Below are 27,572 nucleotides of genomic sequence, written 5' to 3'. Positions count from 1 at the left end.
TAATATAAAACTTCAAAATATGCTCGTCCACCTTCAAACTGTTCGAAAACTTATGCCAATCTCATGCAATGTGCACATATCCATTAACGACGTTGCTAATAGAATGTTACTTTTTTAAGGCAATTTAACTGCTGTATCCCACCCTTCGGTGCGAAGTCTTTTTCAGTCAAATTTAAATTCGTCCATGACTTATCCAACAATGTGGTAATACTGCAGTATTATGTTTCGTAGCATACTACTGTACATAATATCATTATTAGTTATTATAGTAATATTAATAGGGTATTATTGCTTTATTAGGAATGTTACTAATTTCAGATATGATAATATTCCAGCCGCCTTCCCAACATTATCGGAATATCAACAATTCTATATACATTTGTCTAATTAATATGCTTAATTGACAGTGTCACAACTATATTAGAACACATTCCAACTATTTGGAATTCATTATTAACCTAGCCATCAGTATTGTTTATACTTATCGTTGGTTACATTAATATTATATATATATATATATATATATATATATATATATATATATATATATATATATATATATATATATACGCTATATTAATACCTTTATTATCATTTGGCAACAACGACTGATATGAAATGTATGCAATCATGTATTATTTGACTGTTATATTTGTTCACGATAAGTGAATGTCGTGGTTGTTCGCTTTATAATTCTATTAACAGTATGCCTGTCTGTTAACATGAAATATTTAAATGCCGCGCCGTATTTAATGAGAGATAATCAAATTGTCTCTTAGCTTATGAACAACTAACGCCGCCCCGACTTCGCATGGGTGCAATGCAGAAACAATGTGATGTTAGTGTGAAGTGATTAATAATATTACTATTGTATCCGTCTAAATAGCTTTCCAAACTCCATATAATTTGTATATATTTTTTAAATATAAAAATATAGAACGTCATGGCTGACTTCTGTAGTCCTAATAAAGAAGAACAATTCCATACAACATTATTTTGTTATATTTCAGCATTTTCGTTAATAGCTCTTAGTTGACTTGATTTCTTCCAACATATTGAATAATTACCGTCATATTTTAACAAATTAACATAAAACAATATTAGTCGTACATTATACATGTAAACATTCCTCACGAATCACTCTATCCATTGATGAAAATCGCATTAAAATCTGTAGTGTAGTTTAAAAGATCTAAGCGTACAAATGGTGGGAAGCGACTTTGTTTTATACTATGTAGAGAATACTATTGTCATTACAATGTATTTTGCGATGTCCGTGGTCTTATTTACGACAATAGTCGACTTTTATTACTTTTTATAAGGTGGCCCACCTTCAATTTCTTTACCATGCTTAGTACTATAGTCTCTTTGATCGCTGTTCAATGTGTAAAACTTTTGTATGGCTTCATCATTGATGCTTAAATATTATATTTTTTTAATAAATAACAAAACAATACCTTATACTATTATAAAAAATGTTCTTTATAATTTTTAATTCACACGAAAGAAAAAACAAGTAGGATTATGTTTTTGTAAAATTTTTCATGCGATATAGTGGTTAGATGCTCCGGTATCGCGCCATCGATCTATAGTGCGCTCTGAAATAATTTTATAGTCGTGTTATTAATATTTTTTGAAAACACCACATTTTAACTTGCTTATAAAACACGAGTTTCTACCTGCAACTTTGTCTACGAAACTGGAATGTATTGATTGGTTGAGACAAATATTAGTTTGGCGTTTACTGTCCTATATAGTGAGCGATCCGCCTTCTCTTTACATGGTTAGATAGATAGAAAGATAAATTACTATTTTATATTGTAATACGTAAATTTTCGATACCTCAAGTTACATTATTTTAATTTTCATAGGGATCTCTTTTCTAAAATAACAAATAGGTTGTATTCATCATCGTCATTTCAGCCATTATCCGTCCACTGCTGGATATAGGCCTCCCCCATAGACTGGCATAAGGAACGGTCCTGAACCACCTGCATCCACTGACTCCCTGCGATGCATTTGAGGTCGTCACTTCATCTAGTGCGGGGTCGTCCTACACTGCGTTAGACTGTATTTCTTCTTGATAATGCTTTATATAGGTGAAAGAGTTTTTAAAATCGGTTAAGTAGTTTGTAAGTTTATCTATTACGAACAAAAGTACTAAAATAAAAATCTTTCCTCTTTAAAATATTAGTACAGATATACTCGTGTATCAAAACAAATGCGAGTTTGCATAACGTTTGGTTATGCCATTAAAGTGTCAAAAGGAAGTAAACAAACCCATTTTCACATAATACTCGTATTAGTGAGAATTTAATGGACAATTTCTTTTACAGAAGCTTCGAATTCTGATCCCGGAGGAACAGCAGTCAATGTCGCCAGTCCGGGAAAGCAGCGCCGTGGATTTAGCGGGTAAGTTGGTACTAGTACGTTATATATTATTCAATAAAGCGTAAAGTGTTTCCTTTTTTATGAGGCGTCTCAGACTGTCACATAGATGTACTATTTACACTTATACCTCACGCGAATCTCAAGACATTTACTATGCTCAAGAGCTTTCACTCGAGTACTTAATATATATAAACTGTTTTCCTGGTAGATCATATGCATTTAGATGGAGTGACTCACTACAAACGCTTTTTGATAAACAACCCAACTTTTTATTCTAGTCTGCGGGAATAGGGATACTTACTAGATTGTATATTTATTACTCGATAAGTTGAAGGAATGAGAACTGTAAGGATTAAGTAGAGAAATAAAAACAATACATAATAATATTGTATTGTCTATATTTGAATGACGAGGAAGATAGAACGAAAATGATGCTCGTGTTCTCCGATTACTTTGATCGATATCTGAGAATAGTTTTGAAATATATATTGAATCATCGGCAGAATCATTGAATGTGGCCTCCATTTTGATTAATACATGTATATATATTGCATACAGTATCTGTTTACATTATGTTTATTTATATAATATGAGAAATATATTAAATATTTTTCCATGCTAATATCCATTTTGAAAAAAAAATATCTTATTTTGAGGAATTTTGAATCGAATTACTTGCAATATGAAAAATTATGTGGTTTATTTTTTATATTTTTCGCGACAGCCAAAGTTGTTTGTTGACCGATTGTTTTATAGGACGTTTTTTTAATACTCGAAGCGTCATCTAGATGTATACTGTTATCTACTCATTAATTTATTTTTTATTATACGTTTGATGTTTCTCTGTAGTCATTTATAAATATTGTAATAAATCTATTGAGCATTCTTAAGATAAAATCTAACCAAATTATTTATGGAAATTCGTTTGGCCGTTCTGGCTACAAGTCGAGTTGGACATCCGGATACATATGCACACATACATAATAGATTGCTGCATACACCCGGATAAACATTCTCCTTTTCTCGACAGTCATGTGAAAGAAATTTGTCTTGGCATCAGAGGGCGCCACCCTCGCGCAGAAAGTAGTAATGGTATTGAATTTCAAAGAGTGTCTTCAGAAATCTGTCGTTTGATGCATTGAGAGAATATTAGCCATTATTACCTGTTGGACAGGCGCCTTATTATACAACGCTAGTTCCCTTGACAACCCTTTCAATATCCTGGTGATGAAAGGGGGCTACCTATTGTATTCGTATTTAGTCATTACACAAAGGGTAAGTGTTTAAACACCTTTGAATGTTCCAATCTGCCTCTCGTCCATTACATTACCGTGCAGTAACATGGAAAGAAGCTAATTAATGTGATTTTCTTTATAAACTAAGCCAAAGTTGATGATACTAAATCACAGAATTATGTTACACTTGGTATCAGCGGGTCTACCATGAAATGAAATTCCGAAATTTCGGACTCGAATTTCGTGTTTTTGTTTATACCAAAATCGGACCAATAAATGGAGTTTAACGTTTCGTTCGTCATACATCCTATCATAAAAGTCCAAAGTATTGATATTTTAACAAATTTGTGTTTCGTTTGGCTCCGAAATTTCGGAAAACATTTCATGGTAGGCCCTCTGGTTCGAAGCATAGTGATATAGCTACCGGAGCGTGGGCAATATGCCAAAAACAGAAAGCGGCTTCAATATGTGGTCGAAGTTCACGGGTACAACTAATTCTAATTCGATATATCTATATATTCACCACCCTTATAGCATTGTGTTGAAGGCTAGCTTTTGCTCGCAATTTTGTATGCTTGGATTTTGGAAAATGTTACCATGTCAAGATGGCGTGTTAAGATAAAACATATACCTGATTTTAAGTTATTTTTTTTTTATACAACTTAGAATGGCAAACAAGCTGACGGCCGACCTGATGGAAAGTGGTAACCGTCGCCTATAGACATGAGCAGTATCATGGACATAACAGTGTATACTGTTATTACATCTAAAAGGATAGCTGAACTGTGAATACTGTATTTAATTTGGTCCGTTTTTTACGTGATGCTCGAAGAATCATACACACAAAAATTAAAAAAAATATAGTTTTAGTTTCTATTGCCATCATCTGCCTGTATTTGTCCCATATCTGTTTAAAATCATCGTAATAGTTTTTTTTTTTCACTTCTATTTGCGCTCCTCAACATTTATTCCCTTTTCAGCCATGTCGTCTTTCTCATAGTATTCCATTTGTTTTTGGGTGTCCTTGTGCAATATTGTAATCTAATAATATGCCCCTAAGAGTTATACTCTGTGTACATCATAACTGAATAACATGTAGGCTATGATGTTACAATTCAATAATGTAATATGACCCTAAATGTAGGGAATTCTGTATACATTAAATAGTTTAATTAATCAGGTAACCTGAATGGTTTATTATGTATTATCAAAATAATATAGTAAAATGGAGGTCAGCTGCCAAACCAAATGTAATTAATTTCATCATCGTCACATCAGCCTTCCTCATCATCCACTGCTGAACATAAGTCTCCCCTTGGGGGATTTTGCCAGTAGTTGCCACGTTTGTCAGGCGGATTGGCAATTGCAGTTAGGCTTTAGAGATGTTTTAAGAGGGACGCTGCTGCCCATTACTCGCCGTCCCTAAGTCGTCTCTTACGACACCCACGGTAAATGAAGGGGTGGCCTATTCTATGCCGGAACCACACGGCCACTAACTCCTTTATGTAGGACATAAAATAATTAAAGTTTAATGTAACTGTCATCACCGCAAACACATATGTTTATACAAAGAAAACTACTCTTATACAACTTTATACTTACTGTACTTGTATACTTGTTAAAAATATCTCTACTAATTCTGTTCAGTCTAACGTGCAACTACACGAAAAGGTTTTTTTCCTATAATTGGTTCGTGCATTAATAAGTTCATTGTGTTGAAATACATTTTGTTAATGCACGTACCAATTATAAGAAAAAAAAAACTAAATTATTAGAAGAGGTCCTGCTGTTTCCACATTCGATTCAAAATAATGTAATAACGTAAATGTGTATAAATAAAAAAAAAAAAATTTGTACGTGAACTGTAACTTTAGCTGCAGAGATAGATAAAATAATGTAATACTACGTTTAATAACTATATTTGTATCACATTTTAAATAAATGTTTTGTATGAGAAAATAAAATTATTTTAAACCTAAACAAAGAGTTTACGATTCACGATCTCATCATATTTAGGTAAATATTTTAATTATATTATAATAAATGATGTCATATTCTCGGCGTATTAAACTCTTGATTTATCTAGGATTAGCTTTACATCTACAAAAACAGTTCCCTTGCCAAAATAAACCGTAATCGAGTTGAAAGTAAATACCATCACTTTCATTGTAGATAATTTGGTATTAATACAGTTTTGCTTATTCTTGTTGCTCTGTATGTGCCAAAGAAAGTGACGATTCCATACATATCTGTGATCAGATCACAAAAAATGGTTTAGAGCATGGAAGAAATGTCATTTAATTATATAATAAAACAATTCAAAGAGAGAATTTGATGATACTCGTACCAATCTGGATATGTTTTACAATCATCACAACTGATTTAGATATTTTTGAATTGGCTCCCTTCAATACTTTTGAAATATTTATCTGTCTCTCTCATTGTTCCTCTTATTCTGTACTTGCTTGCACGGGATCGTCACTTAACAATGTTTCTTCCTTACCTGTTATGATTATCTAACTATGCGGTCGGGCCATTGCCATATCAGTTTGCAGACCCTTCAAACTATATCGGTTATTTACATTAATGAATCATCCATGTTACATGTTTGAAAAAGTGTCCAAAGTAAAATTTGATTTTCTACAGCGCAGGTGCGTTGATTATTTTTAATTTGCCAAATGAAAACTGCATCTCTATCCCACTCATATTTATGCCACCAAACAGCTGTGTGCTTCCGTGTTGTATTTCGGAAGGATGGGGCATATCAGTTAAATTGCAAGGTATTGCAACATATTAGTTCTCAGGAATGGCTATGTATAAAAGGTATCACGGGCATTGCAATGTATTTTGACGTATCTGTGTTTCGTTTCATGTTCATAGGCGACAATTACCACTTTCTATCAGGTAAACTATCACCTTGTTTGGCATTTCAATTTGTTTAAAAAAAGTCTTATAACATTCAATAATAGAAGAATCTTGTAGCTACGTTTTTAAAACACAATATTAAGCGATGAGCTCATGATTTATTTAAGCACTCGTAAAATCCTTAAAAAAATAACGGCGTTATCTTGAGGGAGCCATTCCGTTGTCTTCATTAGTCATCTTTTATCCTTTGCGGGCATTACGTGAATTGTAGTGATAGTGTAAGTCAGTCACCGGCGGTAGTGCGTGCGCGCAGCTATGCAGGACGACTACACGCGCAGTCGCTGCGGCTGTATACGTTTTATCAGGTCTCTACAGTCTTTCTATTAATTTATTTCACTTTTGACAGTGCAATTGCTCATTTTTATGTAAAAATAAATAAATTTACTGCATTTACGATGTATTTTGAAACGTTTTTTTTTTATATTTAATCAGTAAATATTAGATTAAGGTGTATGCATATTTGTATCATTACACATTTGGATTACAAAATGGATTTCTTTTTTGTATAGAAAGAAAAATAGGACAGTCAGGAGTGAAATAAAAAAAAGTGTTGATGTGTCTATATGTTGGCAATGGTATAGTGAAAATATAAAGTGTTGTGTCTACAACCAGTGGTTTCCAAAAAAATCAGTGACCCAATTTGGATTTAACAAAAGTTGCGGAGCCATCATTTGCTCGAATTAATTTCGAAGTTTATTGTGATATTTGAGGATTAATTTAATTTGTACTAATGAATTTTCCACCGTATCTCTGTCGGTGTTGTCATACAATTTTGAATAATGGAATCCGTTTAAGAAATATATAAAGGATTTAATTTAAATGAATTTTAAGATTATTAAAATAATAATGAAATGATATCAGTGATTTATGTCATAAATGAGAATTGCTTACGCTAATAAAGTGTCTTTATCGAGGGTTTTCTTAATAAAATTGAAGATTGATAAGTTTATGTAACAAACATTTTGTGATATGAGCTATGAATATTATTGATAATTGACTAATGCGTTTCTTGTATCAAACTATAATTACATACTATTAGGAGGGGCCACATTCTGTTTACAATGGGGTATTAAAATGCAATTATATAATGACTTATATCAAATTCTCCATCGTGTTATTTAATGATTGTTACTCCGCTACTTAATGGTTGATGATTGGTTTTTTTGGATGATTTGCTTCTTATCTTGTAATACATTTTCTGATATAAATATGTACTAGCGATTCGCCCCGGCATTACACGGGTAGATTATATTAGCTTTATAAGATATATGTCTGATATTTTGGGGTATATTATTGTAATTGTCGTAGCTACCTAAATTTTTTTAAAAACAGTATATAGTCGCTGCTACTTGTTGATAATGCAGCTTTTACGAGGTCTGTCCGGAAAGTTCGTATAAAAGTGTTCTGGAATGCGAGAAAGAGGAGTGGGGAGGCCAGGTAAGCGCAGGACCCCTTCCTTATGTCCCTAACAATGCTTCAGTTCTGGTCTGACCGCCGTGCGGTGCGAACTGGCTTGTCACGCCATCTGTGAAGTTACCTCTTAACGAAACCCCGTCGGCATGGAGCCCGCTTCCGTTGAAGAGCAGCGCGTCGTAATCAAGTTTCTCTCGAAACTCGGCAAGAATGGCCGTGAAAGCAAAGAGTGGAAGACATCCGGGGAACCACGAACAAAAAAATCAAGAAAATCCCGCTCAAATGTCAAGACAATGTTGATTGTTTTTTTCGATGTTCGGGGGATTGTCCATCAAGAATTCGTCCCTCCAGGCCAGACAGTTGATGGAAAATTCTACGTCGATGTGCTCAGACGCCTCAAAGCTCGTGTGGCACGAGTTCGTCCAGAATTGGCGCGAGAGGGGCGTTGGATTCTTCACCACGACAATGCCCCTGCCCACACCTCTCTTGTTGTCCGTGAGTTTTTGAGTAAAAATTCCATTACGGTGACCGAACACCCCCTATTCGCCGGATTTGGCCCCGTGTGACTTCTTCTTGTTCCCAAAACCAAATTGGTACTTCGGGGGCGGCATTTGGGGGACATAAATGAGATAAAAAAAGCTACGACGGGGCAGCTGAGAAACCTACAACCAGAGGACTTTCAAGGAGCCTTCTCACAGTGGAAACGGCGTTGGCACAAGTGCATTATGTCACAGGGGGAGTACTTTGAAGGGGATAAAATTGATTTACCTGAATAATTGTAAAATAAAATTTTTAAAAAACTTTTATACGTACTTTCCGGACAAACCTCGTATTAGATGGAATTTTTTTTATAATAAATTGAGTAGTTTTAAGAGTTTATCCAATACAAACAAACATACAAAAATCAAATCATTCCTCTTTATAATGTTAGTATAAATATACAAAATATATACGTTACCTTGAATTATATTTCCTCTATTTCTCTATAACTGAAGTCTATTGCTTCGACGCGAACCCCGTTAGTTCCCATTCTCATGGGTATTTCTTTGGGAAATATCATTTATATTACTCTCGGGTAATGTAACTTTTATTATTAGTATAAGAATTTTTAGAATCGATTACTAATTGTTTCTCTATAATACAGAGTTGTACTACGAGCTATTCGTAACTACATAGTCACCAGTTAGTAACATGTAATACATATGAAATAACTAGCTTTTACCCGGGATATGTTTACTGACCGGTAAAAAAGTAGCCTTATAACCTTCTCCATCTCTTACAGTACGTGTATACCAAAATTCATTATGATTAGTCAAGCCTTTAAGGTGATATATAAAAAGCGACAAACAAACAAATTGAGCCACTTTCACATCTACTTATTACGATACTATTATTATTTTTTAATTGGTGGAAATGGAATGGTAACCCCACCTGCGCTATTGGTATACACTGGCGGGGCACCAGTGATAGATGAAAGGTGAAGATGAAAGCAGGTCAGTTAGCCCATCGTGAAGAATTCATAAAGGATTAACCACAATGGTTTTCAGGAGGAACTGCGTGGAGGTCGACCTAATAGGGTGTATTGTTAGCAATAGACTCTTAATAGAACCCTTCACTAACAATTCCCTTTCCCCACACTATACTGTTATTATATTATTACTGTATCTAGTATATTACATAAGCTTTTATCCGCGACTTTGTACGAATGACCAGAATATGTGAAAGTAGCGTATATCCTCTATCCCATAGTGTCTTTTAACGAGAGATATGCTCTTGAAAAAGGACTGTATATTTTTACGAAATAATAAGACGGTCGCTGCTAGTGGTAGAGAAAAATATAATAATTGAATCATGACATTATCAGATATCGAAAAAGAAAATATAAATACAAAATTTAAAAATGTACTCTAAAAAGGTGTGAACTGCACATTGCCTGTATACTAAATTTCATAGTGATCAGTTAAAACGATGTATACAAGGTAACAAACAAACTCACTTTCTCGTTTATATATTAGTGAAGATGATGATGTCAAGTACTATAAAGGTAAATTTTTAATATTAATTTTTATGTACCGTTTTCTTACAAATCGATTCTATTTTAATACTAAAATTTATAAAAAAAAAATCAGGTAAAGGTCTCCGGCTACTCGTGTATATATATATATATATATATATATATATATATATATATATATATATATATTTAATAAGAAAGAATGCTTTATTGACAACTAATTGCATTTACAAAACAAAACAAAAAAAGACAATAATATAAATATTAATTTACACGTAGATTCGATATTAAGTGTAAGTTTATATTAGGTTAGTTACTGGTTCTAAATTATAGACAGGACAGTGCTGTGCTAACTTGCTACTATCATTATGTAAATACGAGTAGATAGTGCTACACTGGCGTCAGTACTGACTCCAAATTTCCCAAAAATTTTGGGCACACTCTACTGTTTCTATATAAATACTGGAAGTCAATTTTCTTTGTCACACTGACACTTGTGACTAAATTTTATTTTACTATTAAAGAAAATGTACGCGTGCGCTTTTCTTTCTTCTCGTACTGTAATATTATAACGCTGTTAATAAAAACTTTGACACACTTTTTGAATTCAAAGAGACCAAGGAATCGAATTTATATTATACGTGAGACCCACTTTGCGTCACCTTTGATTGTACAATAACAGTTCAGCAGAGCAATTTCATAAATAATTTATGATTTCATTCCCAATAAAACAAACTTCAATGTTGGCTGAATTAACATGACATCATGGGATACTATTTCTTAGAATAAGAATTATCAAATGTGTTAAGAAATAACAAGCAGTCTGTTTGAGAAACTCTTTTTTTTAACACCGTTTTGCTGTTTGTTTTTTGTTGGGGAATATTTTTTTTATCGTATTACAGTATTTCACTTATAGTATAATAATTTTATAATTATCGTTTTATTACACTATGACTGCGTTATTTAAATTAGGAAAGTAATTACAGCAAAACAAATTTGTTTGGTTATATTTAAATTTTGATAGGCAATACAAACGTAGTCAACGTCTTACGACATAAATCCTCTAAGTGTTTAGTTGTGAAATACTCGTATTCGTTGCTTGAATAAAATATTACTTTCACGAGGTGTTTATAACGTATCCGTACCACTGAGCTTTGCAGTCGCTCTGCGCTCATAAACTTTCAACGTACGTCCTTCTTTGTATTTTACGATATTCCCGCCATTTTTAATGTACAAACAATGTGTTTTTTTTTTGTCACTAGATAATCAGGATATTCTTAATTAAACATTTTTGTAATTTAGAAAATTCTTTTTTTTTACCAAAATCGTTTACTTCTTGTTGGTTCAAACACATGGGCGACATATATTTGATATAACAATTTTAAAATTTATATAATAATTGTATTTTATTTTTTCTACGAGAGCACAGTTTTAATACAATAACTGTCCCACTATTACTGTTTGTCCACTTCTGTCAAGCTACTCGTTACTCTACTTGATTATATATTAAAGCAGTGTGAACGAGGCTGTACCTGCAAGGGGCCCGATAGGAGTGACGTAAAAAGGAAATTATAAGAGATTACTTTTTTACGTTTTCACTACGATACCTACCTTAAAGGTATTAATTCAGATTCGGTAAATTACATTAAAAGATATCGGACAGATACGTATTGATTATAATATTATGACAGTACATTTTTATATCTATGTTTTATTTAATCAAAAGATAAATAATTAATTAAATTACAAAGTGTATGACACTTTCAAGGTTTTTCGATAAGTGTCTACGATGTGTGTATTATGTTTATTCTTACCTTCCTATCAAATTGTTAATTATAATAAAAAAATATATATTGCATTTAATATAAAATAATGTATTATAATTTATATATTTTCTTATATTACTCATTATTTTCTCACTGATCATATCTTGTAATTTTTTGTATGTATAATAAGTTTGCTACTGTAAATATTTTGGAGGAAACAATGAAGAGTATCTATCGTCTATCCTTCTATATTGTTAAATCTGTAAATTATTCATCTTATTCAGTAATAAATTAATATAATGTTTGTTTTTGGTTAACTCCGTGGCATGTTAGGCGTACTTTGTCTTATGTTTGTGGATTCGCTTCTCTGGTGTGCCAATAAAAAAAATGGTAGATCCTCGAGTTAGTTTAGGACCCTTACACCTATTATAGTAAATTTATACGTCTATTCAAAAATGGTATTATAATATGTGTTACTATATTATCTATAATTATGGTTATCTTTTATATTCAAATGCCTTGATAATGTGCATCGAACGTCATTGTGTATTATCATAGGGATAGTACCAGACAGATGTATTCCTCCGTTGTCGTGGTATTCCCAGGAGTAGGCGCAACAATCACTGTTTCTGCCTTTCCCTGTTTTATAAAATAATTACAATGAGAAGGCTTGATCACATCAATAATTCACTTTAAAAAATAAAGAATACAGTAAATAATTAAGGAATTATTTAGTGTAATCGTTATTTTTGTAAATTGTAAAATAATGTGTAAAATAATATGTAAAATAATAATATAATGATGATTGTTGTGTATATGAAACTTAATGTATATGGGATATACATGGACTGTTGTCTCAAACCACTTAAACTTTGACTCCTCTATTAATTAATTCAAAGAACTCTTTTAGAAGAAATATGAATAATGAAGAACGAATAATGATTCGATTGATCGATTGATGATAAGTTTTTAACTGTTCACTGCTGAACATAAGCTTCTCTCTAGGGGGGCTTTGCCAGTAGTTACTTCATTTGGCAGGCGGATTTGCAACTGCAGTTAGGTTTTGGAGATGTTTTAAGAGAGACACTGCTACCCATCCCTGAATAATCATTATTTCATGTTAATTACTTTCTGTATTCCTTATTTTTGTAACTTGTGCAATAAAGTGTAAAGAAATAAAGATGATGATTGTGAGTCTATATACACGACTCATAACACATTCGAGATCGCTGTGATATAGAGGGAATAATAATCACATATCATCACGATAATCTATTAGTGTTACAGAACAGGCAGGGGGGTTTTACCATGAAATGAAATATCAAATTTACGGACTTCGTGTTTTTGTTCATACCGACATCGGCCCATTAAATGGAGCTTAACATTTCGTTCGTCGTAAATCCTATCATGACAACCGTAAGAAACGATATTTTAACATTTTAATGTTTTTAAACAGTAAATATTATGTAATTTTATCATCAATATTGTGTATCGTTTGTTCACGAAATTTTGGAAAACATTTCATAGTAGGCCGTCTGGCCTTTCTGCTGTAGTAGGAAAAACAATACAAAAGGCCAAATCCTGGTCACGTATCCATATAAATTGAAAGAGTACACTTGGTAACTGTTAGACGCTCTTTCTAATGACAGGAGACTAAATCAATTTACTCTTTGATGATAATATCGTTAATACACCTAAATAACCCTTTAAGGCGGCGGTGGGTTCACCCCATGCTATATAATAATGTTTAGTAAGTTATGCTTAAACCCAAAAAGGGTTTTATTATCCGATAACTGTAATAAAACTCTTTTAAATCAAATAAAACTGCCGCTCGTCGGTACGCCGTAAGCACATCTCTTGAGAACGGCTGAACGGATTTGGATATGTTTTGTAAATATCCATTAGATTCCCAATAAGGTATTTATGATAACATAATATATATACATACTAACGGATATATCATGCAACGCCATCTAGTTCAAAAGTAAGCAGTCATTGTACATTTTTTTTTAAATGCATAAGTATTATATATAGAAAAAATTTAGACAAATACAAGCAGACATCTCATGAATATAAATGTTTGTATCAGGGGATCGAACCCAGGACTCGAGTAAATGAAATGGAATTTGAACGTCTGTCATATCAGCTAGCATGAAAAAAAATGTGAGTGTGTCAAGTGTGAGTTGAACTCACTTGCCGAAGGGTCCGTACATAAAATAATTTATTTTAGAAAAGCTCTACACAAAAAAATATTCGGACTATATGTATATTAGCTTATTATGTAAATATATTGGTATAATATTACACAAGTTAAAATGACCTGGGTTTTTTGGGGTCCTTTTTGTTCTCAAAAACTGTGGCAATTAAAAACATTGTTCTATTCTTCCCGTTATATTCTCTTATACCTTGATAAACGGTCATTATTTTAGATTTTTCATTTTGCAAACTTCGGAGACAAATACCATGCCTCCATGCATGGTAGTGTCACATTTTATCTGTCCTTATACAAAAACTACGGTTTAAAATGTACAAATGATGCCCTTTCATATGATCCCCATTTGGAGTTATTTTTTAAATATTGAGTGCCTTTTGGATTTCCTATAAAAAAGGAATGATTTTCCAGTTATTTCTATTGCAATATGTATCGGCCAACCATAACAAAAAGTATGCTAAATGTCAAATTGATAGCATTAATAGTTGTTAAAATATACTCCTGTAAAACACGGATGGTAGTATAAAGTCGCAGTGCACTATAAGGGTACAATTGTACCTTTTTGGTACAGAACCCTGAACGTTACATACTCTCGCGTTTCTAATATTGGTAAGGGTTGTCAAAAACCGGAACATTGTACACACCTATATATCCCCCATCATACGGGACGTGTTATTGACACCCCTTGTCGTGACACGCCGCAGCAATCGGGCATGTGCCAACAGAACCGCAAACTGACGGCATTTCCTAAAAATCGTTCAGGCCGTGTCTCGAAAGCGAAATTTGATAATCCGGACTTTTTCAAATATCCTATACTCTTTTCTATCATTTGAAATATATAAAAAAAAAACAAAATAAATGTATTATTATCTAGATTTGTAAATATTTTAACGTGATTAGTTTTTCCATTCCCAAATTCAGTTAAATACGGTAAATTAACGCACACGAATTGAGTTAAATTGAAATCGTACGTCAAATGGACGTCACCTCCCGCGGGTCCATTTGACGTCTATTAGATGTGATTTCGATTAGATCCCTATTCAATTGCGTCAAAAGTCACCAGTAACCCCTCTGAGACGTGTCATAACAATATGTTATCTACGCTCGGACGTTCCGGTGTTTTATTGTATCCTTGTATTGGAAATCATTGAACTATATTTATTGCCTGTATTAATTTTAACAAAACCACATATATAATATGTGGTTTTGTTAAAATATATTATTATAGGTATACATATAATAAAATTGTAACTATGACGATGTTGTATAAGATACATATTTAATAAAAAAAATAATTATCAAATAAAAATTTGGCTCTTAATAAGAACAACCAAAAAGTATGTTAATTAACTAAGGAGATGTGTTTCTCAATTTTAAAATGTAGTTATTAAAATTTAATAAGCTTATTGATTTATTTATATACGATCGCCAAAAACCAACATTATATTAATTTATTATAAATACGATGACTTTCCAATTAGTCACTTGTTATTTGTATGCGATAAACAATACATAATTGGGATTGGGTTTAGGTTGGCGATGATCAACATATCTACATATGAATGCAACTGTATGTAAGTGGATAACGTGTGTGCGCACGTAGTAGATATTTAGTATACTTGTACAGTTTGGCTCTTGTCGTTGCGCGTGCGTCGCGGTCACTCTACGCGCTCAGTTTGTTGCGGCCACGCATCGATAGATTACGGGACAATTATCGTCGTAATCTCACTGATATCGCTCCTTGTCGATTCAATTATTGGTTTCTTCGGTCTTATCTGATATCACTATTTGTCTAGCGTTTGTTTGCGTGCCGTTTGAGTGTGCAATATAATCGTGGTAAACGAGCGGTAATGTCGTACAACTCTGTGCATGGAGTCAGTTATGTGGAACCAAGTCGTTTTTGTGAAGTAAGTTTTGTGTGTTTTGTGCGTTACGCAACACGTCCGGAGTACGTCCCGCGTTTGCGAATTACAGACGTGTTTTTTGCCGGCGCCGCGACCGCAATGCGGTGGCGGATCCTTGGTAAGGCGAGGGCCGACACTCCCCACGCTAAGATAAATACGCCAATCGACCCTTACTAGTTTTATTCGATACATATCCATGATGTTTACTTTGTTATACACACCTCATTGTACCCCGCCTTTTCATAGCCCCAAGCAATTACTCTTGTTGCCGATGTTTAATCTCGCTTTATTCTCTATTACGGAATAATCGTACAATTCTGTTGTACAAGGTAAACATAAAGAATAAATACAAAAGTTTGTGAGAACGAATGCAAAGATTCCCTTCAGTTAATTTATAGCTTTCGGATTCAAGAAGTCATTGAATTTTTATAAATTAATTAGAGAATTACGTGTCTCCTTTACATTCACTGCTGTTGAAATTTATAAAGAAATTACTTGTGTGCCTTGAGTTTGACCTTCTACACTGATTCTATCTTAAATCGATTCTAGGTAAGATTTTATTAAATCTCCCTTGATAGCGAAATGATGGTTATAACTGGCAAGTGCGAAAACGACAGAACGCCTAAGGGTTTGCTACCCAAAAATTTAAGGAAAGTGAATTTCGGATCCTTTGATTTTATAATTTATTTTAAACTAAAATATGCAAATAAATTATTTTGGCTTTAACGAAAGCAAACATTGTAATCAGTAGAATTAAAGTGTTTATTCTGTAGTATAGCAACAACTGTTTACTGTGATTTTTTCTACACTTCTCTAAATTTTTTTTAAAATCATTATTGATGTGTATTGTAAATAGAAAAATAAAACATAATTACAATTAAAAATAATGTCTTTTATGCTCATGACATTTTGAAATTCAAAAGTATCGACTTATTTATTGTACGGTTAATATTTTGCCTGCTTTTTCATAAAGACGTTAAACGCTATTTATGAACATATTTCTGTTATTAGAATGTTTTGTCTTTTTCTTTTGGGTTAAATTTTCATTTTAATAAAACGTGACAAAACTGTCTCATAGCTAAAATAGGTTTGTACGAGGCTTGAGTTTTATAAAGGGGATATTTTGTAATATTCTTTAAATCACTCAGCATTCTCTTTTCTTCCCTTTCTTTTTTTGTGACTAGAATTAGTTTTTATTGTTAGGTGCTATAATGTCTATGTATGCCACTAAATAAATTATATATTTTTTTCTATCTAAAAAGTACTTTTTACAATCATAATTGTAAATTATTTACAGAATATTCTATTATGTTCATAGCGTTATTCATGTTTCTTAGCAACGGTTACTACTTTCCATTGGATGGGCCGTTCGCTTGTTTGTCATTCTAAGCTGCATAAATAATATAGACGTTGGCATTCTTGTGGAATAATTCCTTTAAAAACTCATTTGTTACCTTCCGCTTCGCGTGTTTACTGCGCAACCCTAATTTTTTGTTATCTGGATTCTGGATCTAAAATTGATCAACGTTACACCGAGTTTCCAACAACTGTACAATATTGGATATTTTACTTATATAAAGAGTGTTTATACTAATTTTTAATGTTTACTCTGTATTGGTTATATATTATAATAGTTTTTTGACAACGGAAGCAGTCGTTTTACTGTTAAAAATTTCGTAAGCAATATAAATTTAAATGTAATAACGACCGGATTAACTTATGTGTATTGCAGTCGAGAAAGCTCGCCTAGTTTCAGAACCATTTAGAACTCAAAAGTAGTCGAGCTATTTCAACTAATATACATGTAAGTTAATCCGGCCATTAGAATATTAAAAAAAAAAACTATTTCTTGTGGAACAATTTCCTTCTACTATCGCAATCCGCGATCCAAATTCAAAAAATTTCAATGCATTATCTACGGTATATCTCGTTACAGTAATAAATAAATACCTATTTATTTATTTTGTATATCTCGTTACCGCTGTGTGTGTTCACAGTTAAAGTCTCACTTTGCGAAAAAAAAATATACTAGTCGATTTTGTCAATCCCCTACAAAATGTATTTCGCAAAGAACAATATTTTGAGACGTGTATTTTGGTGGAACCGGGGGATTATATTAGTGTACAGACTGGTGTTGTCACAATATCGTATATCGTATAGGTGCAAACAATATCTTAATTATTGTAGTATCAGGTGAAAATCGCATCTCGCATGTTTGACAAGCTTCCGATCAACCAAAAACATTTTCAGTTCGATCTCCGCACTTTAAAAATATAATGTACTTATATTTGTATTAATTTAGGCGTGTTCTGTGTACTATAGTGTTGTAATTATATAAAACAAAAGTATTTAACCATCTATTACATGTATCAGTTAATAAAATAACCTAGATCAAATTTTAAAAATTGACCTAAAACTTGACAAATTTCGTCTAAAAATTATTCGATTAAATCGAATATAGATTAAATACTCTAATCGTTTTTGAAAGCTAGCTGTGTAGAGTGCAGACACACGGGTGTAAAACATATTTTTTTAATAGTTTCTTCAAGTGTCATATGCCAAAGGAGAGTGTTGAAGACACTTTTTTTTTAGTAATTTGCAAGTTTTCCAGTAGCAATGCGGGCCACTCTCAGCCACTGTCATTGTAATGTGACTTGATCCAACACGGCCCCGTAACCAGGGCCTGCGTCTGGACCGCCACGTATTGAGTCATTGTGGTTTGCATATTTCATTTCATAGGTATAGGTTTACTATAGAATCGATGTGGTCTGTCAATGTGCTTCTATTGATGTTAATCTACATTTTATTAGTATATAATTTTTTCATCCGCGCCCCTGTTCTGTGTACTTAAATTATACTGTTAAACTAATTCCATTAAATAAGTTTCGGAGGGGGGAAAGGAATTGTTAGTAATGGAGACTGAGAATTCCATTGTTAGCAATATATCCAACCAGGTCGACCTCCTCGCGGTTCTCCCTGGAAACTGTCATGGTTAATTCCTGACGAATTCATCATGATGGGCTAACTGGCCTGTTTTTATTCTTATTTATCGCCCTTCACTGGTGCTCCGTCAGCGTATCCCGTTAGTGCAGGCGGGGTTACCATACCATATACACCCATCAAAAAAAAAAGTTTCGGAGGACATAAACACTATTAAACAACCGTTATAAATCTAGATAAATGTTGTTTAAATGGATAATTATGCTAGTTAGTTACGGTGTATTGACGGTGGCCCCATTGCTAGCAATACACTCCCGCGAGATTGATCTCTCTTTGGAAATTGTCGTGGATAATTCTTAGCGAATTAATCACAATGGACCAACTTGACTTCATCATTACATAGCATTCATCATCATCATATCAGCCATTATCTGTTCACTGCTGAACATAATCCTCCCCCTTTTGCGGCATTTTGCCAGTAGATGTTACGCTTGGTAAGCAGATTGGCGAATACCGTTAGGCTTTGATTATGGAGGGACGCTGCTGCCCATCCCTCGACCATTAAGTTCCCTTAGTCGCCTTTTACGACACCCACGGGAAAAGAAGGGGTGGCCTATTCTATGACGGGACCACACGGCAAGCGTAATATAGCGTATCGCATAGCATTAAGTGTGGGTGATTATAGCAACATGTACGAGCAATAATATTAGCCTAGTAAACAATATATTAAATAAAGGTTATGAACGGGGCATTTGTGTGGAGACACTCTATCTATATAATCTAAAACTAGACCAATTAAGTTATAGAATCAATCATTTAATTTAATTAATTAATTTAATTTCAAATATTTATAATTACTTCTCTCCATCCAAAGGTTGCCTGGAAGAAATCGCTTTTAGTGATAAGGTCACCCATTTGTTTTCTCACTGTGATTATTTCTTGTAATTTGTTTGTATCTATAATGAGTTTGCTATTGTAATCCTTTGGAGGAAACAATAAAGAATATCTATCTATCTATCTAACGAATATATACGACTGGTATGGACGATATCGAAATGGGCGATGACCTTTTTTCCCATCATTAATGTCCAATGTCCGATATTACCTTTGCCTACATGGAATCCTTTATCGGAAGCCCACTAGCGGAAACCAATAATGCAGACTGAATAGTATTCCATTTTCATTGAATAAAAGTGATTAAAGGCTAATTATTACAAGTATGTAATTATTAATTATAATACAAAGCATACAGTAATACGCTTTGTGACAATAAATTACAGTAAATCAAATTATAGAGATTAAATTAATTATATCGAGTATTCATTGTATATTTATATTATAATGGTACTTGATAAACTACAACATATGTTACACTACACAAATATATGCATTTTTTTATGCGACTGAGAATGGCAAATAAGCTGACGGCCCACCTGATAGAAAATGGTAACCGTCGCTTATAGACATGAGCAGTATCATGGGCATAACAGAGTATACTGTTTCGCCCATGAAACCCCCCATTCCTGAGGACTCAGGTGTTATTCCTCTGTACCCTGTAAATTGACTGTCATATCCCACCCTTCAAACTTAAACACAGCTATGCAAACACAACTGCTTCACGGTAGAAACACGAGTGCGACAGAGGTGTTCAAGCAAACGACTTTTGTACAGTCTCCCTCTGGTAATGTTAGTATTGACCATTAATTAAACTCCGTCGACCGTAAATTAAGCGGATAGTCGCTTCAGCAATTAAATCATGGAACCCGGTATAATCGAATGATACGCAAACGTTTATTGACTATAATAGTAATATAATAGGAGGTAGTCTATTGATTTAAATTTCGTATAAGCTTTTTTATTTAACTATTAATATTATAAATGCGAAAGTTTGAAACGATGGATGTATGGATGCATGTTTATTAGTTAGACTTTCATACAAAAATGTTGGGATGAATTTTAATGAAATTTGGGACACTGGTAGGTTATATCATAACTTAGCACTAAGGGTACTTTATGTACTGATTCGTGCAGGCAAAACGGCAAGATATAGCTAGTATTATTTGATATGATTAATTATCGTAGTTATTTATTTATGATCAAAGTTATAAAAATTGAAAAAAATTATAAAAATAATCAGATTGATTTAATAATCAGATATGTTAATTTATAAAACGAAATAATGTATAGAAATAAAATATATTTTTGCTCGGTAAAGAATAACAGCCGTTTCAATCGTCACAAATTAATATAGAACCATGACGGGAGTAAATAATATTACATTTCAAAAGGAATTATTGAAATCAGCCGGAGTTGGAGATGTAATCGCGTAATGTACTTAGCAGTGAATACAGACGAGTCGAAAACCTGATCGTGTTTTTAGTGGCAATTTCTAAAATTTTGTATTTTTTTTTGTAGAATACTAGTAATTCGACATGATTTCGCGCGGGTAGATAGAAAGATACGAGTAAATTTATATTTTATATTAGTTATATAATAGCTAATATGTTATAATTTTGATTAAATTATTATTTTTTTTTTGGGATTTAAAATTTTTTTTATATAATAATACGTTATTCGCTGATAATAGAGCTTTTTATAACTGAAGGAATTTTTAAAATCGGTTGAGTAGTTTTTGAGTTTATTTATTACAAACGAACAAACAAAAACATCTTTGCTCTATATCATAAATGTATAAATTAGCTCTTCCCCACGGTTTTACACGCTTGATGTCATGTTTCGTCTTTATGTTGAAATTTTTTAAAATGCTTTCGTTAAAAATTTTAACTGACTAACTTAAAAACGTAGTTTGAAGTTTGTTTGTAGTAGACGTACCCCTATTTATAGTTCTAGAGTTAATAAGTATAATCAAATATTTAAATGTCTAATTGTTAAAATGTTTTCAAAAGTGAGAAAAATAGGTGCGATTCCTTAATGAATGTGAATTAAACCAAGCGGCTCATCCCCGCGGGCTGGATTACTAGTTAAATCCTCTTTCAAAGATACTCTTTACTTCAGCTTTATTACAGGGCTTAACATTTCACTCCACTTTAAATATTCTTTTAAGTATGGTAATTTTTATGCTTAATTTCAAATGATTATTTTTCTAATTATCCTTGTACGTTACACAACTTCAAACGACTCGAGACTCGATTCTTTTTTTTTAATCTGACTGTCATTATTCAATGAAGAAGGGAGGGTAATGTTGATCTTAAAAATGTGCTAATTTTAAAGGTAAAAGAAGCAAATTTCATCTGTTTTTTTTTTTTTTTTTGTAGCAATTTTACCTGGTCACGTCGCTAATTGTGAAACGAATTTGGGTTTTTTTGCCATTGTCCATAGAATTTTATTTTTGTGTTAGTCCTATATTGAATACAGAATAATTATCTTCGCCGTTTATTTTTATGGAGCAACTATATGTATTAAAGAAAACTATTTCATATATGACAAGCCACCCTCCCCGGCTTTGCATAGATTGAAAAATAGATCTCTAATTTTTTAAAATGAAGTATATCTCATGTTACTCGCTGATCGCTGATCGCGTGCATTTACTGGGTACAGAGTAATAACACCTGAGTCCTCAGGAATGTCAACGCATGGGGGTATCATGGGCGAAACAGTATACTCTGTTATGTCCATGGTACTGCTCATGTCTATAGGCGACGGTTACCACTTTCCATCAGGTGAGCCGTCAGCTTGTTTGCCATTCTAAGTTATATAAAAAAAAATGATAATGTAGCTTTTGATAGGTGAATAAATTTTAAAATTGATTTAATTAAGTTTATCCATTACAAACAAAAAGTAAAATTTTTCCTTTTAATAATACTTTATATTTCACTAAATTTAAATATTATCAGTTTAATGTGTCTGCAGAGTTCTTGTTGTGGTTTATTAGTAAATTATTATTGTTTTATAATAAAAATGGAGAAATTATTAGTCAATATACCTTGGTCAATATTAGCTGGGTGTTTTGAGACGTCATTATATTCACCAATTGTATCTTGATTTATCTTTTTTTATCGAACTCAAAGTGAAATCAGTTATTTCGAGATAACGACCACTCATCTCGTTTTTCTAATCTTTCTCGTACTTTCTTTACATTCTTCGCGAACCCGTCGAATTCAGTTGCTTCTAATTTCGTCTCCCTTTGGAATATCCCCAATTTAGTCGATGTACATCATTTAGGGCGCCCATTGGCTTTTCCATTCTTTTCTCCCGTTTATAAGTACACTCGAAATGCTCGAGCCCTCAAACATTGCTTCCAGATCATTATGTCTATCTTTAAATCACATTGCTTTATATATATATATATATAATAAACCGAGGTATATTAAAATATATACCTCGGTTTATTTTAAATTTGGAACTATTTTTTCTAATATAAATATACATGATGTACGTATTATTTACAAATAAGTGTACATGTATCAATTAAAATGGTGGCTATTTTCACCGATTTAAAAACAAAAACATATTTTCAAATTATACTTAGATCTAAATCATGGTAATCAGTAAAGATAAGCATCAGTAGGAATTATTATGCACTATTTATCATGATTTTTTAAATATATTTGTGATAATTTTGTAACATTTTTATTTTTCAATTTTAATTAACATTACAATATATTTCTTTTTTTTTTACAACACGGGGCAAACGAGCATGCGGCTATACTCTCTCGTATACTGAGCATTGCGTGCTTTATTGTAACCCTATTTACACATTCACATACACACATGGATGGAAGTTGACCTGTTTTTAGCGAAGCGTTTGTATTGAGATACTATCTATATTACTTAAGTTTGGAAATTAAAGATAGTGAACAAAGCATTAGAAAAATACAAGGAAACAGGTCACCAGTTAAGTCTGCACACTTCAGACGCGGGGGTGAAGATTTAAATAGAATATTAGTTTATTTATCGATGTTACCTTTATTGACGAATAAATAATGTTAAATAGTTAAATGAGAATAAGCTTTTGAATGTACTTAAACAAAAGGCTGTAAATACAGAAAGTTAACTCATTACTAGATTGTATTATGGAACAAACAATTAAAACGGTCCAAATTATAATAGAAGATCTTTGATAATCTATGTTGTTTGCGACATCCTTTAGGTAAAAAAAAAAAAACGTAGTGACACTGTATTTCTACTCTGTCACCAAAAAATCTAAACTTTTATATTAAGTGGTTATCTTTGTTTTTTTAGACGGCGATGGCTTGGCTTGAGGAAGCCGTCGCAGGTCAAGGAGAAGGCTCCTAGCGGCGCCCAGTCTCCAGCTACATCAGACAAACCCGCTCCACTCAAGAAGGTGCCCTCAGATAAGAAATTCAGGGTAAGACTATAAATACAACTAACTACTTATATACTTTTTTTATTTCAACGTTGAATAGTAAACAAGCTGACTATTCACCTAATGTAAAGTTGTGACCAATATCTATAGATATGGATAGAACCATGAACATATTGTGAGGTTATGGTAGCCCTTCTGCGTTGGTATTCCTTAGATCCAGTGTTATGTATCCTATTCACTAATTTAACTGTCATGCCGGAGTATAGTTAAACACAGTTTACATTGAAATTGACGCCAGAGACACGAGTGGGTTAAAGATACTAATATGGACGACATTTGTAAAGTCTCTCTCTGGTCATCATAAGTATTAAAATGGGCTGCCACTCGGAACTATTACGCTGATAGCTAACTAAGGAATGCTAAAGGTAACTAAGAAATGCTGAAAGCATACCCATCGTGGGAATCATTAGTTTTATAAGCAATTGCAATGGAATAGTCGGTCAGTCCGTATAAAATCTCAATCCGCTTAATCACGTGAATTAACATGAGACAAAGTTGTAAAAAATAATTATAGATTAATTTTCTTTAACATCAAATTGGTACAAAGTGGTGCAACCACTTATTTTTTAAGTTTTCTTTTTTTTTTAAACCCAAACGGGTCAGCCTCAGTACATTACGAAGATGGATATCGAAAAGTTGACCTAACGGAACAATAATACTGGGAATTGACCATGATGGTATCCAGAGGTGACTGTAAGGGTCGGCCTGACAGAAGCTCCATTGTTTATAAGCATTTTCTATTACTGACAGTCCTTCTCCCTCTGGTCATGCATTATGAATAAGCAACTAGAAAGTAGGAGAGGTTGCTCATCCAAGGGTCAATTGTCTCTTTAAGTAAGCAGAAATTGGGAGAGGTTGTTCATCTAAGAGTCGATCGCCTTTTTTAAGTAACTCGAAAATGGGAGAGACTGTTCATCTATCTGAGTCGATTGCCTTTTAAAGTAACTATAAAGTGGAAGAGGTTGTTCATCCAAGGGTCGATTGTCTCTTTAAGTAAGCAGAAAGTGGGAGAGGTTGCTCATCTAAGAGTCGATCGCCTCTTTAAGTAACCGGAAAGTGGGAGAGGTTGCTCATCTAAGAGTCGATCGCCTCTTTAAGTAACCAGACAATGGGAGAGGTTGCTCATCCAAAAATTGATTACCTCTTTAAGTAACCAGAAAGTGGGAGAGGTTGCTCATCCAACAGTCGATCACCTCTTTAAGTAACCAGAAAGTGGGAGAGATTGCTCATTCAATAGTCGATCGCCTCTTTAAGTAACAAGAAAGTGGGAGAGATTATTAATCTAATTGCCTCTTTTTACACGTGATTCATCACTTTGTATTCTCACAGTTGCCGTACAACACTGACAATGGGCGTACAGAGGAGGGTGGCGAAAGCAGCCACGGTGCGGGTGCCCTCGATGAGACTGAGGATGACACGGCGGATCTCGAGCTTCCGCCGCCCATGAAACCTATACAGGTAATTTTTTTATTTTCAAAATGTGTTAAACCGAAGTCTGGATCTTTGTATTTAACTGTCCAATAAAAAAAAATCAATATATCTACATAATAAAAAAATGCCTTTCTATTGACCAAATGTATCAGTTATAGAATTACTTGCATATCCTTATTAATATTATAACTGCGAAGGTCAGTTTGTTTGTTTGTTACCTCATTACGTCTTAACGGCTTAACGAAACACTATGGGATTTGGTATACGCATGTACTGCATAAGATGAAGAAAAACATTACTTTTTATTTCGGCCGAAGAAGTCGCGGACAAAAGCTAATAATTATAACATATAAATTAAAATTTGGTATCTACTTTTTATTTTCCATTTTGAATTATAATTTACTCAGAATTCTAAAATAAAAAAAAAAACACTAATCTGTAAGAGTATCAAAAATTAATTTTCTACTCGTTTCTTCTTCATAAAAAGAAGCTAATGATTTCGATTACACCTTGTATATAGCTTAGTATACAAGCCCTTAAGAGGTGACACGGAGAAGCGAATTAGGCATTTAAGTATATTCCTGTCACCACTTTGTAGATTGAAGGCTGGCAGTCGACCTATGACGTCATCGCGGCCGCAGGCGCGCTCATAACTCTTAACCACATATGTTGTACATACAAATATATAAATATATAGACATCTTAACAACCCATTCACAACTGAGATTACCCCATTGACGTTCCATAACTCTTTCTGATGGCCTGTGATTATTTGATCGTAGAATCAAACCTAATATGATATTAATATTGATAAATAAAAATTTAAGATACCCAACCAAAAAAAAAAAAATACACTTTAAATAATGTACAATAAGAATTGAAAAAATGTTTTATGATAGGTACTGAAAATATAAAGCTTTGTGCTTAAATGTTGTGTTTTTATAAAATATATTACAGTATTTGTATATTTCGTAAGTTTCTCAACAAACGTTACTAGTTTGTTAGAAATATGAGCATTATTTACTTGAATATGTTTCTATTTTTAGAGCCACTTTTTATCTCTTGATTGTACTGCAAATATAGATATACTCGTAGATGGCGAAATATCTTCAAGTAATGTGTAAATAAAGCATGTCATTACTAAAATATTTGCCGTGATACTACAAAAAATATTAATAATAAACCCTTTCCACACTCTTTTAGAAAATACCATCTAGTATTGTTTCTATCATTCAAATTTATTTTCACAACATAGTATCCATGTAAGAATTTCGAATTTAAATTAATGTAATGCTGAAGTCAAATTTATTTGAGAACTAAAAACTGATACGCAAAGTATATGACAGTATAATATTAAATTGTCTATCTTGGATTATTTGTATATCAATGGATATTTTAGTCAAGTCAAGGCACCAGTAATAAATATCCTTAGAATGAACCGGCGACAAAGTTATGCAAATTATGTTTGTAATACAACTAAACAAGCGCTTAGTACATACATATAGCTAAACTCTTAAACCTTAATTGGAATAACAAAATCGACTTCTAAACTTTGTTTTCTAAGGCCTTATTTATATACCTCTGTACAACATCTCATCTCGCCGCTGTCAACGTATACTCACGCAATTTCACTTTGAACCCAACTTGTGTCGATACGGCACATGTGACGTCACACCAACCGATATTAGATCTTGTTTAGTCTGCAGATGGTTTATTTTTATTCACCACGTCCGTGCAAAGCAAATATTATGTGTTAGTACGCCATTCTATTTCCTTCACGTAGGAAGCTGAAAATGACAGTACTAAGTAGACGAAAACGGAAATATAGGGGTGTCAACATTGGAAATATTTATAATGTGCAAATGCCGTTCGGATTATTGGAAATATTTAAATTTGTTTATTATAATTTAATGTTTGTTCAGGATCCACAAGCGGTTTTGCAGCAAGCACCCACTCCTGTCGCCACAGCTTCTGTCCCCACCACACGAGTAAGT

General features: G+C 32.9%; 1 protein-coding gene across 4 annotated transcripts in view; it reads left to right on the top strand.

Moving 5' to 3' along the window:
* LOC113518471 (kalirin) overlaps nt 1-27,572 on the top strand; it is a 271,700-nt gene that overhangs the window by 211,458 nt on the left and 32,670 nt on the right. For all 4 annotated transcript variants that reach the window (XR_008253032.1, XM_052896497.1, XM_052896496.1 and 1 more), the window contains exons 31-34: nt 2,337-2,412; nt 24,003-24,129; nt 25,477-25,605; nt 27,501-27,566. Coding sequence is in view for 3 of the 4 variants with exons in the window: in XM_052896497.1 (XP_052752457.1) it covers nt 2,337-2,412; nt 24,003-24,129; nt 25,477-25,605; nt 27,501-27,566 (398 nt within the window). In the remaining variant the exon portion in view is untranslated. The remainder of the gene's footprint in view (nt 1-2,336; nt 2,413-24,002; nt 24,130-25,476; nt 25,606-27,500; nt 27,567-27,572) is intronic.

This window comes from Galleria mellonella, unplaced genomic scaffold (assembly GCF_026898425.1).
Source record: "Galleria mellonella isolate WM207_F2 unplaced genomic scaffold, CSIRO_AGI_GalMel_v1 utg33, whole genome shotgun sequence".
Taxonomy (NCBI): Eukaryota; Metazoa; Arthropoda; class Insecta; order Lepidoptera; family Pyralidae; genus Galleria; species Galleria mellonella.
The sequence above is the reverse complement of the archived record's forward strand: the minus strand, read 5'-3'. Positions and strand labels throughout refer to the sequence as shown.